At 54.8% G+C, this 16,468-nt stretch overlaps 1 protein-coding gene across 1 annotated transcript; it reads left to right on the forward strand.

Moving 5' to 3' along the window:
• Nucleotides 1-2,113: 2,113 nt before the first annotated feature.
• On the forward strand, nucleotides 2,114-15,084 carry PRKCG (protein kinase C gamma). Its single transcript, XM_021004118.2, is given in 19 exon segments — nucleotides 2,114-3,409; nucleotides 3,791-3,822; nucleotides 4,903-4,985; nucleotides 7,132-7,243; nucleotides 7,644-7,775; nucleotides 7,988-8,144; nucleotides 9,535-9,544; nucleotides 9,546-9,670; nucleotides 10,478-10,565; nucleotides 10,713-10,742; nucleotides 11,337-11,489; nucleotides 11,717-11,905; nucleotides 12,033-12,124; nucleotides 12,214-12,276; nucleotides 12,536-12,674; nucleotides 12,818-12,898; nucleotides 12,977-13,084; nucleotides 13,987-14,127; nucleotides 14,285-15,084. Coding segments are annotated over 19 exon segments (2,106 nt in total). The 5' UTR covers nucleotides 2,114-3,239; the 3' UTR covers nucleotides 14,486-15,084.
• Nucleotides 15,085-16,468: the final 1,384 nt, after the last annotated feature.

Here is a 16,468-nt window from a genome sequence, read left to right on the forward strand (position 1 = left end):
AAATGGAAGGAAACCGGAGGGTCTGAAACGCCCTGGGGCCTCGATGAGGGGATAGAACCCCAGGAGAGAGCTAAAAAACGCTGGGAGGATTCTGGAAGAAGGCCATGTGCCTTGGTGACCAGCCAGCGAGGAGCGAGGAACAGGAAGCCGGGCTTAAATCTTGGAGGAGGGAGGAAAAGAGAGGCAGGAAGGGGGAAGTGAGACATTAACGAGTGCCCAGGCCGTTGGGAGGGGCCTCGGGGAGGTGGAGAGGCAGGTGGAAGAAGCCGGGAGCTGACCGGTCCTGGCTGGAGAGGCAGGGTCGGATTAACCGGCTTCTCCGCCACCTCTGTACCTTGATCTAGAACCGCGCGCCAGGTAGCCAGAGAATCAATAGAGAAGACTCAGACTCATCATCAGGGACAGTCTGAGGCCTCGAAAGACTTAATAAAGACAGATCCAGAGACCAAATAGGGACTACACGTTAGAGGCATGAAGGAAACGACTCCGGGAGACACATTCTTGGAGTCTGTCAAGAAGCCTTTATTAAGCTCCTACAATATGCCAGGCGTTGTACTAAGCGATAGGGATGGAAGAAAGGCAAAAGACAGTCCCTGCCCTCAAGGAGCTCCCAATCTAGCGCGTGGGTGAACTACAGCCGAACACCTAGGGACAAGCAAGATCTGGAAAGATAAATTGGAGATTTCTCTTCCCCGCAGTGGGAAGGCACCATAATGACGAAGGATTGGGAAAGGCTTCTTGTAGAAGATGGGCTTTACCACGTCGTGCGATGACTAATGTTGATAGACTTAGTCCTTCTCAGCAATTCAAGGATCTAAGACATCTCCAAAGGTCTCATGATGGAAAATGCTACCCACACCCAAAGAAAGAACTATGGAATTTGAATGCAGATCAAAGCATACTACTGGCTATTTTGTTTCTTCTGGTTTTTCCCCCCTCTTCCTTATGGTTCTTCCTATAGGTTCTAATTCTTCCTTACAACATCACTAATGTGAAAATATGTTTAATAGGAATGTATATGTATAGCACATATCAGATTGTGCGCCATCTTGGGGAGGGAGGAGGGGAAGAAGAGGGGAAGGAGAGGGAGAAAAATTTAAAACTCAAAAGCTTATAGAAGTGATTGTTGGTAAAAAAAAAAAAGCTGGGCTTTAGTTGGGACCTGAAAGAAGACAGAAAATGGAGATGAGGAGGCACAATGGTCCAGGAGGGGGGGGGGGAGACAGCCAGAGAATGCCCGGAGTAGAGTGATTGATTGTTCGTCTTGCTCCAGAACAGTCATGAAGCCAGTGTCACTGGACGGAAGAGTATGGGGTGGGAGAGGTAAGGTGTAAGATGTAAAGGAGGCTGGAAAGATACAGATAGATACTCTCTAGGACACTTCGAGTCTCACGCGGGATGCTCTGAGACCGCGAGAGAGAAAGAGACGAAGACTGGATATTCGGGGAAACAGAGATGGAGAGACAGACACTGAGAAGTAGAGAGACCGAAGCTGCTCGCGTACTGACAGTGGGCTTGTAGTTGGAGTACCCAGGCTCTGCCACCTGTGCTGCCTGGGCGGCTCTGAGCAAGTCCTTGACTCCTCTAAGCCTCAGTTTACTGTTCTGTCAAGTTAGGGAGTGAGTGGTTTTCAAGGTCCTAGCTGACACTTTGCGATCCCCAGAGAGAGGCTGGAGTAAAGAGAACGAGAGAGGCAAGGCTGGGGCCAGAGAGGCCCCGGGTGGGTCAGGGTAGGGGATCCTCCAGAGACCCAGGCAGGGACTGGGGTGGGGATGAGTGGGGATGGGCTCTGGCTCCCAAGCTCACCAGCCTGGTAGTGTACCAGAAGCTATGGGGGGGGTTGGGGGGGGCGAGCTGTCGCGAGGCATGCTGGGGGTTGTAGTTCCCAACTCGCCCTAGGCGCCCGCCGAGGCTGGAGGTGGACTACATTTTCCACAATGCATCACGTTGCTTCGGCTTCGGGCGGCGAGCGGCGGCGAACGATGCCCAGGGCAACGGGGGCGGGGCCGGGAGAGTAGAGACAGAGACAGAGACCGAGACCCAGAGATAGTGAAGAAGAACGAGTGGGAGACAGAAGCAAGAGAGAGAGAGGGAGGGAGGGAGAGAGAGAGAGAGAGAGAGAGGGAGGGAGGGAGAGGGAGAGGGACAGCAAGGAGGCAGTAGAGGCAGGAAGTCAAGGAGGAAGATGATGGAGAGGGTCCAGGTGGGATGGGGAGAGACTGAGACACGATTTTTTCGGGAACTGGAGGGGAAGGAGAGCTAGGGTTGGCCTGTGGGGGTGTGAGAGGGACAGACAGATGCACAGACTGCTTGGGGGGCTGGGGGCACCTTTAAGAGGAAGTCCCGCCCTCTTGGTCGTCACGGTAACACCCCTTCCCAGGGCCCCCACTTTTCAGCAGGTGCCTAGAGCCTCCTCACAGCGCAGCTCAACCAAAGCAACGGGGTCCCGGCTCGCCGGGCCCTTCTGCCCCGCATCCCGCCCCCTCCCCAGCCCCCAGGACTGCGGACTCCCTCCCCTCCCTTCTTGTCTCCTCCCCCTCTTTTCGCCTCTCCGCTTTTGCCCACTTCTCTCTCCCCCCCTCTGCTTCTGCCCATTTCTGCTTCTGCCCCTCCCTATCTCTGTGCCTGTCCCTTCACTTCTCCCCAGGTCTCTGGCCATCTCTACCTTTACCTCCCTAGTTCTCTCTCCCATCTTTCTCTCTCATCTCTTTCCTCCTTTCTCTCTCATCTCTCTCCCTCTTTTTCTCTCCTCTGTCCCATCTCTCCCTCTTTCTTTTCTTCTCCCTGTCTCTCTACTCTTCCTGTTCCCACCTTTTTCTCTCATCTTCCCCTCCTCTTTTCCATCTATCTCACTTCTCTGTCTCCTCCTTTTTTCTTCCTCTCTCTGTCTCTTCTCTCTGTCTTTCTGTATCTCTCTCCATCTTCCTTCCCCATTTCTCTCCCACATCTCTTCTCATTTCTTTCCCCCCTCTTTCTCCTCCATCTCCTCTTTTCCATTTTGTTCGTTTTCTTTTCCCTCTCTAGCCATCCCCACCCCTCCCCGGTCTCCTCGGCCTCTCCCTCGGGATCTCTGTCTTTTATCTCTTCCAATCTCTCCTAGATTTCTACTCTTTCCCCTCACCGATCCCTCCCCCTCCCTTGCCTGTCCCTGCCTTCCCCACCCTCCCCACCTCTCCCAGGCCTGAGGTCTCTAGCTCAGAGTCTCTCCCCAGTTTCCCTGGCAGGGAAGGCTTGGGACCATGGCTGGACTGGGCCCCGGAGGTGGGGAGGCCGAGGGTGGCCCCCGGCCCCTGTTTTGCAGGAAGGGGGCTCTGCGCCAGAAGGTCGTGCATGAGGTGAAGAGCCACAAGTTCACAGCCCGCTTTTTCAAGCAGCCCACCTTTTGTAGCCACTGCACGGACTTCATCTGGTGAGGGAAGCAGGGAGCTGGGGCTTTAGGGGGCGGGGCTGGGGGAGGGGGCTTCGGGACCCTAGGGGAAGGAGGCTGGGAGAGAGGGTGACTGGGGTCTTATAGGGAGGCAGCTGCGGGGAGGAAGCTCTGCGGAGCGAGAGGAAGGGGTTCCGGGAAAAGAATCCTTGGGGTCCCCAGGGGTAGAGCTGGAGGAGGGGGACTCCTATGTCCCCGGTGGGCAAGGGCTGAGAGAGGGCATATCTGGGTCTCTGAGAGGAAGGATCTGGGAACAACAGTGCTTCCTAGGGGCCGGGGCTGGAAAAGAGTCCCTTCCCTCCCTTCCGCTACGGCACTCCCCCCACCCATAGCCCACTGACCTGAAGGTCTGGCTTATTTCAGGGGGATCGGCAAACAGGGCCTTCAGTGTCAAGGTAAGAGCTGGGGCTGCGGAGGCCGGGGTCTCTGGAGAGCAGAGGGCTTCGCGTGTCTCGGGGGAGGGGCCCACGTGTTCATGTGTGGAGCAGAAGCCTGAGCTTCTGAGGACTAGGATGGGGCCAGGCCTGGGAGGAGGAAGGAGGAGCGTGGGGGCCCCCGCAGCTCCAGGTGGGGAAGGAACTTTGGGGAATCTGTTACCATGAGAACAGCTAGTGGGGGGAGAGGGGGAGAGTCAGAGACACTCAGAGTCACGAAGAGATCGACACTGAGACCGACAGAAAGGCGGGCAGAGATCAAGACCAGGAAGTGGGGTGGGGGTGGGGGGAGACAGAGAGACAGAGATAGAGAAAGAAAGAAAGGGGCTGAGGCAAGGAGAGCCAGAACAGGCGAGAGGGTCAGGCAGGCTCCCCCTGGTCCTTGTGCTGTTTCCATGGCAACCCCATCTCTTCATTCGGGTTTCCTCAGGGCGGGGCTTGGTGAGGGAAAGGGGCGGTTGCCCAAGTGGACCACAGCTGTTTTTGGGAACGCAGTGAGTCAGAGAGGGGGTGGGAATCTGCACTAGGATCCCCTCATTCAGCTCCTGTGTTTTTATCTGCTTTCTGCACCCTCCCCCCTTCTCTATCCACTCCTTTTGGGGATCTATGGCCCTCTCTCTCTCTTGGCTTTGGTCTTCCTTCCCCACTTCTCTGGGTGTCTCTGTCTCTTTCTGTCTCTGTCTTCCTCTGTGTCTCTATCCCTCTGCAATCTCTGGTTCTCTCTTTGTCCTATCTTTCTTTGGCTTTTTTTTTCTTCCTCGTTCTGCATCTTCCCCTCTATATCTCTCATTTTCTGAATCTGTCTCTATCCCTTATTACCCATTTCTGTCTTCCTCCATGTCTTGACTATTCTCAATTTTTTCTGTCTCTCTGTCTCTTTCTCGAACCTGTCTCCATCCCTTTCTATCACTCCCTGTCTCCATTTTTCTGGCTCTCTTTGTCCTCTTTTTCTGTCTTTCTTTGGACTCTACCCTTCTCTGTATCTCTGTCTTCTTCATTCTGTCTCTCTGGTCACTGTCCATCCACCATTCTATCTGCTAGTCTGCAGCTTCGTGGTTCACCGACGATGCCACGAATTTGTGACCTTCGAGTGTCCGGGCGCGGGGAAGGGGCCCCAGACAGACGTGAGTGCCCCCTATGCCTGGGTCTCTGCAGAGGCATGGCTTGCTGCCCCCCCTTCCTCAGCTCCCCCTAGGTGCTTGGCCCAGTTTCTCCAGCTATTTTTATGGGAGGGGGGAGGAGGGGGGGGCCGAAAGCAGTGGCATCTGCCCCAAATTCTCTGCCCTTGGCCTGGAAATCTAGGGAGGGGGTGGTGATACATGGGACTGGAGGAGGAGCGGGAGGAATGGGAGGAGGGGAGATGGAGGCAGAGGTGGGGCCAGGGGAGTTCCAGGATCTCAGAGGACAGGAGAGGAAGAGAAATGAAGATAAGGACACTGTGACAGAGAGGCAGTGAGACAGACACTAGAAGCAGAGATAGTGAGGGAGACAGACCTGGTAGACGCAAGACCATGAGAGACAGAGCAGTAGTGGGGGGGGGGAAGAGGTCCAGAGAGATCCTGAGAGGCACAACAGTCAAAGAGATGGATGGGGAGGTATACTGGAGACAGAGAAGACAAGAGATCCATGAGAGACCCAAGAAATACACAGAGAAGGGGAGACCATATTTCTTGCCTTGACAATTTCCAAAAGACAGAATCATTCCTATGAAGTAGGGAGTTCAAGGACGATTGTCTTTGTTGGGACACTGAGGCTTGCAGAGGGGACATGACTAGCAAGAATCACACTGTGAGGATAGACTGAGACTGGAGCCCAAAGCTGACTGAATCCAGGCCCAATGGGCTGTCCCTTCCTTATCTTGTTCTGCCTCCTTTGGGAAGCCATTGAGACCAACCAAGACAAGGAGAGAGTGAGTAAATGACCCACAAGACAGAGAGAGATTAGGAGAGACATCAAGGTAGGGAGAGATTGATCACAAAATGTAGGAAGTAACTGGAAAGACCCTTGGGACCTTGGGGATCCTGGAGTCCTACTCCCTCATTTTATATAAGGGAAAGTGAGAAGGGAAGGGACTTACCCAAGGTGACACAGGGTGGAGCAGAACTAAGATTCCAACTCAAGTCACCTGACTCCCAGCCTGCAGATACATCTATGGTCTTGGATCTCGGATCTCAGATCTCTGATCTAGAAGACATGGAGATGAAGTGAAGGAAAGTGTGGTTGTTGTAGCCACAGTCAGGAGACAGATTCTTGGTTTCCAATGCTGGCGCTGCCTCTTCTTGGATGTGGGACCATGACAAATCAGTTCCTCCGAGCCTCAGTTCCCCTATCTGTAAACCCTGGGACTACCTCCTTCATAGAGGTGCTGTGAGGAAGAAGCTCTGTAAACCTTTAATGAGAGTGGTTGTTATTTTTAGGATGAGAGATACAACAACCAGGCAGATGGCAGCGAAGGCAGAGATAGAAAGACAGGGAGACAGAGACACTGAGAGAGACAAGGGAGGCAGCAGAATGGCGTCCCTCTCCCTCATTTAAAGGCAGGAGGTTGGGGCTTTAGATGCAGCTGTGGCTTTGGGCAAGTTTCTAGTCCTCCATATCTCCCTCAGGAATACGAAGGGGCCAGATGTGATAAAAACAACGGCTAGCATCTCTACAGCACTTTACATGTTATTTCATTTGACCCTCACCACAACTGTGGGAGGGAGGTGCTATTATTTTCTCCATAATAAGGAAACTGAGGAAACTGAGGCAGAGAGGTTGCTTAGGGCTACCACACATAGTACATGTCTGAGGTGAGATTTGAACTCAGATCTTCCTTAATCCAGGCCCAGCAATTTATGTACTGCATCACCTAGCTGCCCAATGATCTCTAAGAAACTGCCTTCTGGCTCCATATCTGTGAATTCACTTCCTCTCCTCATAAGACCAGTCCCTCTAGTCAGAAACATAGAAAGCCTGAGAAACAAGAGAGGCAGAAAGATGAGGAGATGGAGTCACAGAGACAGTGACCCAGGCACAGAGATAGAGGAGAGGCAGAGGGAGGGGGGCACAAATCACAGAGACAGTGACCCAGGCACAGAGATAGAGGAGAGGCAGAGGGAAGGGGAGACAAATCGCAGACAGTGACCCAGGCACAGAGATACAGGAGAGGCAGAGAGATGGGAAAATGGCCATCCTAAGAGACAGAGACAGGGAGACTGAGACGAAATAGCGAGGTAGGGATTCCGGGACTGCACAGGGACCCCTGGTGACCCTCTCACCGCCCTCCAGGACCCCCGCAACAAGCACAAGTTTCGTTTGCACAGCTACAGCAGCCCGACCTTCTGCGATCACTGTGGTTCCCTGCTGTATGGGCTGGTACATCAGGGCATGAAGTGCGCTTGTGAGTGCAGGAGCCCAGGCAGCCAGCGGCCCGGTGGGGAGGTGGGGTGGGGGCTGGTATGCTGGGAGATGGGGTCCTCTCTTTGCTGGGCACTGTCCAGGGGCATGCAGACCCTCCCCCCCACTCCCAGATACCCTGGGGGGGGGATACAAGGAGGTGGAAGGGAGGAGGGGATGCCAGCCCACCCCACTGAGGGGCTGCTGGAATGATGGAGCCTCTGCTCAGCCGTCTTAGCGGACTGAGGGACCAGGGAGACCCAAGGGAGAAGGAGTGGGGTGGGGGTGGTCTCGTGAATCCCCTCGGGGACTACATGTCCCAGGGTGCCCTGCGGCCTCTACTAGCCCTCTACGAGGGATGCTGGGAGTCGTAGTTTTTGCTGAGTCCCAGGTGCCCCCTGCAGGCTGCGAGATGAACGTGCACCGGCGCTGTGTGAGAAGCGTGCCCTCTCTGTGCGGTGTGGACCACACAGAGCGACGAGGGCGTCTACAGTTGCGCATTCGAGCCCCGGCAGGGGATGAGATCCACGTGACAGGTGAGGCTCTCCGACCCACGGTCTCGGTTGCCACCTGGTGGCAGTGTACAGCTTGTGTCCCTTCGGGGCAGGACAGTGGGAGGGAGGGAAGCAACCTGCATTTATTAAGCACCTACTATGTACCAGGCCCCGTGCTAAGCACTTAACGAATAAGATCTCCCTTGATAATATGGTGGAGGGACTGCATGGGGCTCCTTCCTTTCCATCCTCAGTGGGCGAGGCTCGCAACCTCATCCCCATGGACCCCAATGGCCTGTCTGATCCTTACGTGAAACTAAAGCTGATTCCGGATCCGAAGAATGTGAGCAAACAGAAGACCCGGACTGTGAAGGCCACGCTAAACCCAGTGTGGGACGAGACCTTTGTGTTGTGAGTCTTCCTCTCCTGGGAGAAGGCAGAGAGGGCCTCTGGAGTTGAAGTCCTCCAAACTGGCCCTTGGTGGGAGGCACAAGGCAGTTGAGGGGGGGGGGCTCCAGAAACGGTCAGAGGGACACCAGAGCGAGAGTCCTGAGCCTGGCTTCTGTTCAAGCTTCAGGTCTAGGCTGTGTGACCTGCGATGAGATGCTCCCCCGCGGCCTCAGTTTCCCCTTCTATAGAGTGGCATTTGATAAGGGCTTTTCCAGCGCTGATGTCAGGGTCCCGATACATCAGGCAACAAACATGTGTCAAGCTCCTATTGTGTCCCAGGCAACCTTCTGGGAGATGGGAATTCAAAGCCAAAAAATAGGACAGATCGTGATCTCAGGAAGCTTACATTCTATAGGAGGAGATGTGTAGGCATGTGATTATGGGCTTCTGGACACAGGATTCTCCCCTCCCCTTTATCTGCCATGCCTGGAATACTCTGTCTCCTCAGTTTTTAGAGTCCCTAAACTTCTTTCAAGGTTGGAGCCTCAAAAGCCACATTCTCCCATTAGGCATTTTGTCATCCCTCTGTTTGTTAGTGCCCCTCCTCCATCTCCTTTTATATGTATTTGTTGTCTCCTGTCCAGAATGCAAGCTCCTTGAGGGCAGGGACTGCTTAACTTTTGTCATGCCAAGGGCAAAATAGATGCTCCTAGAGTGATCTATATATAATAAGCCTGTACAAAACAAACAAGATAATTTTAGATGGGGCAGCTAGGTGGCTTAGTGGACAGAGCACCGAGCCTGGAGTCAGGAAGACCTGAGTTCAAATTGACCTCAGATACTTACTAGTTGTGTGACCCTGGGCAAGTCACTTAACCCAGTTTGCCTCAGTTTCCTCATCTGTCAAATGAGCTGGAGAAGAAAATGATGTAGCTTTGCCAAGAAAACCCCAAATGGGGTCATGAAGAGTTGAACAGAAGTGAACAACAAAAATATTTAGATAGGTTCATGGGATGATCTAGATTAGAAACTCAGGAGAGACAAGTATAGAGGCCAGGAGGGGAGGAAAGGGGCAAGAAACAAAGAGTGAGAGAGAGGAGGGGGAGAGAGACAGAAAGAGAGAAGAGGGGGGAAGGAAGGAGGGAGGGGGAGAGAGACAGACAGACAAGAGAGAGACTCCGAGGGTAAGACTGACACAGAGAGTTAGAGAGAGAGGGAAAGAAAAACCTGGACAGGGATGAAGAGAGGAAATATTGAGAAAGAAACCAGCCCAGCAGAGACAAAAACTGGCAGACACAGCCTGTGGAGAGGGACAGATATCACGAGCTGCCAGGAGGAAGAGCTGGGGTGTGATCACAGGCGTTGGAGGTGAAGGTGGCTGGGACTGAGGGGGTCCTGGTCCTTCCTGCAGCACCCTGAAACCCGGGGGATGTGGAGAGACGCCTGAGCATCGAGGTCTGGGATTGGGACCGGACGTCCCGCAATGACTTCATGGGCGCCATGTCCTTTGGCGTGTCAGAGCTACTCAAGGCCTCTGTGGACGGCTGGTGAGGCTGCGCTCTCTCCCTGGGGAAGGGGAGGGCATGCCAGGTCCAGCACAGGCTCCTTCTGTGTCCTCAGCCCTCCCACAGTGCTCCTGGCCCTGGTCCAGCCTAGCCACACTTACCTCCTCTCTGTTTCTGCATCTCTGGGGTCGAACATCTTCGATTTTTCTGGTCTTTGTTGGTGGTCTGGTCTCTCTTCTGGGCTGGGGTATGGGATCTCTCCCTTACTCTCCTGGTACCTGGCTATCTCTGAATCTTTTTTTCCCCCTCTGGTCTCTTGCTGTCTTCCTCTGTCTCTGGAGCCTTGGTCTCTCCACATGTCCCATTCCTCGGTTCCTGTGTGTCTAGGGCCTCCTCCCCACACTTTGGGGATCTCCGTGTACACTGTTTCTCTCCCTCTTTCCTTTCTCTCTGGATTTCTGTCCTCACTTGTCTCTTCCTGTGGGGTGTGAGTGTCTCTTTCCCTGGTTATTTACATCTCATTGTCTCTAGGGTTTCTCTGTGTATGTATCTTGCTGTATCTTGCTCTCCCTCAACTCCCCTCTCTGAGCTCTCTTTGCCCCTCTTTGACTCTGGGGTCCGGGTGGCTCTACTGTCTTTGGGCTCACTCTTCCTCTATGGGTTCTCACTTGCTTCCTGCCTGGACCATTTCACCCTTGCATCGGTTTGTGCTGATCGGTGTCCCTTTCTTCTTTTGGGATCTCTCTGTGTGTGGTGGGGGTCTCTTCCTGTACCCCTTGTTATCTCTGGGGTCTCTGTCTTCCCTTTCCCCCATGTTGTGGTCCCCTCCCTGGGTGGTGTGTGTGCCAGGTACAAGTTACTGAACCAAGAGGAGGGTGAATATTACAATGTTCCAGTGGCTGATGCTGACAACTGTGGGCTCCTGCACAAATTCGAGGTACCCTTCTCCCTTCAAAGCCCTTGCACCACCTCATGGCTCCCTGTAGTTTTTGCCCCTTTGGTCCCCAAACCTGACCCCTACAGGGACCAGAGCCCAGAGCTGAGCTTGAGTCTAAGTTTGCACTCTTTCTCCCCTTCCCCCCAGGCCTGTAACTATCCCCTGGAGCTGTATGAGGTAAGGAGGGGTCCAGACCTGGCCTCGCTGAGGGGCTGGATGTGACCCCAAGAACCTGGGGGCTTTTCCCCTCTCCTCAGGCCTTGACTCCTCCCTGAGTCTCTGTCCCTGCCTCTGCTGTCTAGTTCTGTCTTCCGCAGGTCTGCTTTCTGTCTCTATCATTGTCTCTGGAGCCTTCTCTGTCTCTTTATGTGACCTTCCTCACTCCCTTCCTTCTTCCTTTTCTCTCTTCCTCTCTCCCTCTCTCCTCTTCTTTCTTTCCTTTTTTCTTTCTTTGTGTCTCTCTGGCTCGCAGCTGACAAGGACGTTATTGCATGCTGTGCGTTCCAAACCATTTCTTTCCTTACACGTATTAGAAAAGCCAAAAGGGGGTTGGGGGGGTGGCCCAGCTGGGAACTCTGGTGTCCTGGCTCCCAGCTGGAGAGGTCTCTTAGGCCTCCATAGGCTGTGTGTGTACAGGTCTCTCTTCTTGTGTCCCTGTTTGGCTGGCTTTCAGCTGCAACGACCCTGGGTTGGGTGGGTCTGGGGGAACCTCCAACACCTGACTCTCATCTCTCCTTCATGTCCCTCCCTCCCTCCTTCCCTCTTGGGCAGCGGGTGCGCCTGGGCCCTTCTCCCTCCCCTTCTCCCTCCCCCAGCCCCACGGATTCCAAGCGATGCTTCTTCGGCTCTGGCTCTGGCTCTGGCCGTCTGCACATCTCCGACTTCACCTTCCTCATGGTGCTTGGAAAGGGCAGTTTTGGCAAGGTAAGGGTGGGAGGGACCTTGGGCTCCCGAGGAGCTGGAGTGGGAGTGGAGAGGAGGAAAAGAGCTAGAGAAAGCCTGACCGGGGGGAGAGGGGCTGCCTGGGTCCCGGAGAGGAGCGGGAGGCTGGAACTACTGAGTCCCCAGGGGATGGAGTGAGGAAGTGTCAGAGAGGCGGAGACGCCCATGGCTGGAGCCAGGCTGCACACCTGGGTCTCTCTGGCTCCCAGGTAATGTTGGCAGAGCGTCGGGGCTCCGATGAGCTGTTCGCCATTAAGATCCTGAAGAAGGACGTGATCGTGCAGGACGACGACGTGGACTGCACGCTGGTGGAGAAGCGCGTGCTGGCCTTGGGGGGCCGCGGGCTGGGCGGACGGCCGCACTTCCTCACGCAGCTCCATTCCACTTTTCAGACCACCGTGAGCGCGCCCAGCCCAAGCCGGGGACCCAGGCTGTGGGGGAGGGGCCTCAGAGCGCTTTGGGCTTCTGGGGGCCGAGGGCAGAGAAGGGGGCCGCCCCCTGAGCGCCTCGTCTTCCTTTTCCCAGGACCGACTGTACTTTGTGATGGAGTACGTGACGGGCGGGGACCTCATGTACCACATTCAGCAGCTGGGCAAATTCAAGGAACCGCACGCCGCGTGAGTGCCCGAGAGAAGGTGGGGAGGGGAAGGGAAGGGGACCCAGGCACTGACCCCACTCTGGGTGTTCTGCCTCTTGCCCCACACAGGTTCTACGCGGCCGAAATTGCAATCGGCCTCTTCTTCCTTCACAACCAGGGCATCATCTACAGGTGAGGGGACCCCACCCACCATCTCACCCTGGGGCTCCCTCGCCCAGATACTCCAAGCCTCACCCCATTAAGATCCGCGGTTCCACCCTGCCCCTAGCCTGCCTCCTTCAAACACCCCAGGCCCTGCCCCTCTTAGATCCACTGCCCCAGCTCGCGCCCTGAGCCAAGCATCCCCCTTTCCCCTTTCCCAAACCCCGCCCTATTCTGGTTTAAGGCTCCTTGACCCCGCCCAGCCTCTCTCTGGCCCCCTTCCCCGCAGGGACCTGAAGCTGGACAACGTGATGCTGGACGCGGACGGACACATCAAGATCACGGACTTCGGAATGTGCAAGGAGAACATCTTTCCTGGGACCACGACCCGGACCTTCTGCGGAACCCCGGACTACATCGCTCCTGAGGTGCCTCTTGCTCCCTCAGCGGGAGGAGCCTGGACTTCCTGGGCCGGAGGGGCCGCCATGTAATGAGGGGGTCCGCCTCCCTGGGGTTCTGAGGGGGCGGGGCCTGGATTGGTCTCCTAAAGGCCCGGTGTCCCCCCGAGCAGATTATCGCTTACCAGCCCTATGGGAAGTCGGTGGATTGGTGGTCCTTCGGAGTGCTGCTCTATGAGATGCTGGCGGGCCAGGTGAGAAGGTGGGGATGGACAGACCCGCGCGAGCTGGGGCCGGCCTGGGGAGCGCTGACTTCTGGTCTCCGTCCCCAGCCTCCGTTTGACGGGGAGGACGAGGAGGAGCTGTTTCAGGCCATCATGGAGCAGACTGTCACCTACCCGAAGGCGCTGTCGCGGGAGGCGGTAGCAGTGTGCAAGGGGGTGAGCCTGCAAGCTGCCTGGCAGCTCCTCCTCCCCTCTGCGGTCTCTGAGCTGCGCTCCCTCGCCTCTCGTTTGCATGTTCATCTGTCTGTGTGGGCTCACCTCTGCCGGCCTCTGGGCCGCTAGGTGGCGCCATAGTGCGCAGAGTGTCGGGCCTGGAGTCCGGAAGACTCATCTTTCTGGGTTCAAATCTAGCCTCAGACTCTTACAGCTGTGTGACCCTGGGCAAGACACTTCACCCTGTTTGCCTCAGTTTCCTCATCTGTCAAATTAGTCGGAGAAAGAGATGGCAAACCACTGCAGCATCTTTGCCGAGAAAACCCCGAATAGGGTCAGGGAGTTGACGGAGCAGCTGCCGTTTCCAGGCTAATTCTTGGCGTCCCAGTGTTTTTGCGTCTCTGTGCCTCGGTCTGCGCCCCTTTGCTGCGCCTTCGCCTCCCCGTTTAGGCTGGTGTTTCCCTTACTCTGTCTCTGTCTCTGGTTTGGCTTCTGTGTCGCTACAGTAGAATGGAAGCTCCTTGGGGGCTTTCCCTAGCAGAGTGCGAGGTTCACACAGTGGTGGGCACTTCCCCTATTGGACTGAATGAAGTTCAGTTGTTCTGATTGTGGTCCTCTGAGATTTTGTCTGCGTTATTTGTCTTTCTCTGTCTCTCATTTCTTTCTGTTTCCCTAGTGGCTCTATCTTTGTCCAGGTCCGACTTCTTCTGGTCTTGCTGTTCTGTCTCTCCCTCCTTCCTTCTCTCTCTCTCTCCCTCCCTGCTTCTCTCCCTTCCTCTCTCTTCTCCCTCTCCCTCCTTCTCTCTCTCTCCCTCCTTCTTTTTCTACTCCCTTTCTTTGCCTGTGTTTCTCTGCCTTGGCCTCTTTCCCTCGGATTTTCCTCGTTTCTGCCTCTTCCTCCCTAGTTCCTCACTAAACACCCAGTGAAGCGTCTGGGCTCTGGGCCCGATGGAGAGGTGGCCATTCGGGCTCATGGATTCTTCCGCTGGATTGACTGGGAGCGCCTGGAGAGACTCGAGATCCCTCCTCCCTTCAGGCCACGACCAGTCAGTATCTTCTGGGTCCTTACCCAGTCCCATCCCTGTGTATGTGTAATGTGTGTGTGCTCGCTCGCAAGGTGGCTCGGTCTCAAGAACAGGGTAAAGGACCTTGGGGGAGAAGAAGAGGGGATCCCAATAACCTCCAACCCTATTCTTCCCCCAGTGTGGCCGCAGTGGTGAGAATTTCGACAAATTCTTCACTCGTGCAGCCCCAGCGCTGACCCCCCCTGACCGCCTAGTCCTGGCCAGCATCGACCAGGCTGATTTCCAGGGCTTCACCTATGTCAATCCTGACTTTGTGCATCCTGATGCTCGAGAGCTCCCCAGTCCTGGGGCTGGTGCCAGCCCTGTGCCTGTCCTGTGAGCACCCTGTGCTGGATCCAGGCCCCTCTGCTGCTTCCCCTTCTTCTTGGATAGGTGGGGCTGGGGGGAGTTCCCAGATCTTTTGCTCTCTCCCCCCTTCCCCCACCTAGGACTGGCATCCTACATACCCTGCCCTTATTCTAATTCCCCTCATCCTTATCTACCTTCTTAATTCTAGTTCCCCACCAATGTTCTAGTTCTCCATCCCCATTCTAGCACCCCTGACTTCCCCCCCCATCCCTTGCCCTGAGCCTAGAGCCTACCTTCAATTCGAGGTCCTGTGGGAGGCTGTGCCCCCACACCTTGGGACCCGAGGGGAGGGTGGAGATGGCCCCCAGTTGGGGCCCAGCATCCAGATCTACCCACTCTTCCCTGCCCCGCCCTCTGGTGTTCTCCACCAGCCAGTGTTCTAGAACTTCCCCTCTCCCGTCCCCAATCACTGCCAAACTCCTTTCCTGCTGCCGCGTGATTCAAGTCTCAGCTTCATGGAGCCCTGGATTCACCTCTCTGGGCCCCTGAGGCCTCCCTCGGTCAGACTCCCTATATCTGTCCCCACCCCATCCCTCAGGGCTGGGAAATAAAGTTGGGGTTTTGATGCTGGCTAAGTTTGTGTTTGCTTGGGTCCTGGGTTATGGAGGGATGGAAAGAAGAGGCAGTTTGAGGGAAAGACAGACACAGCCAAATAGGGACAGTGAGAAGAATGAGAAAGAAAGGCACTGCGTGGTTCCTATAATTGAAACATAGCCCTTGACAGCCTCTCACTGGAGCCTCAGAAGAACCCTGGCAAGTAGGTGCCCAAGATGCGGTTCCAGTCTGAAGGGAGGTGAGGCTCACCTTGGTCAGCCAATCAACAGGCATTTATTAATCGTCTCCCAAGTGCTAGGTGCTGATCTAGGTACTTCGAATACAAAGATAAAAAACAAACCAATACCTGCCCTCAGAGAGTTTACATTCTACCCAGAACCAGCTATCTTCAAGGAGGCTCAAGTGTTGGAGTCCAGAAGACCTGAGTTCAAATCCTGTCTCATACACTTACTAGATGGGTGGCCTTGGATTGGTCAAACTCAAACTCTTTCTTATCTGTAAAATGGGGGTAATAATAGCAGTTGCTTCCCAGGAGGGCTGTGAGGACCACGTGAGATAATATCTATGAGATACTTTGAGTGTTACAGAAATGGAGGGTGTTGTGATTATTATGGGATAAGACAATATACAGAAACATATATGAAATGAAAACAAGGCAACTTTTCCTGAAAGGGGGAAGTTGGAATGGTAGCTTGGGGCCTTCAAGAGATCCTCAGAGGCAATAGGGAAACCCTATTGTGTGACATGGTCAGACCCCTGCTTTATAAAGGAAATCACTGGCAGCTGTGTGGAGCAGAGGTGGTGGTGGTGGGGTGTTTCTATCCTTTGGATAGCTTGTTTCTATCTAGTTATTTTCCCCGTTAGATTGTAAGCTCCTTGAGGGCAGGGACTGTTTTACCTTTCTTTGCACCCCCAGCACTTAGCACAGTGATTGGCACATAGTAGGCATTTAATAAACGTTTATTGCCTGTCTGTATTGGAAAGGAAGGTTATCCTGACTCTTAAGTCTACCCTTTAAATAGTAGACCAAAAATAGTGCTAGGAAGGGGAAGGGGGGAGGGAGGGAGGGAAAGAGGGAGGAATAAGCCACACGACAGAGGTGGAGGGGAAGAGGCTGAGACAAGGACAGATGGAGAGGCCAGATCAGAGATGGTGAGACTAGGATAATGAGAGTCAGAGACATGCTGAGCCCAGGACAGTGAGACTGTGAGAAGGCACCAACAATCAAGAGACACAGAGAATGACAGAGAGAGTCGGAGACGGTGAGAGAGAATCAAAGATTCAGGCTCAGGGTAAGTGAGAGTCGGAGGGAGGACCTGAGGGGCCACTTTGGGAATAGTTGCCGCTGTTCTCATTCCCCCTCCCCTCCCCCCCCCATCTTCGCCTTCACACCCAGACT

Source organism: Phascolarctos cinereus, unplaced genomic scaffold (assembly GCF_003287225.1).
Source record: "Phascolarctos cinereus isolate Bilbo 61053 unplaced genomic scaffold, phaCin_HiC Scaffold_726;HRSCAF=1367, whole genome shotgun sequence".
Lineage (NCBI taxonomy): Eukaryota > Metazoa > Chordata > Mammalia > Diprotodontia > Phascolarctidae > Phascolarctos > Phascolarctos cinereus.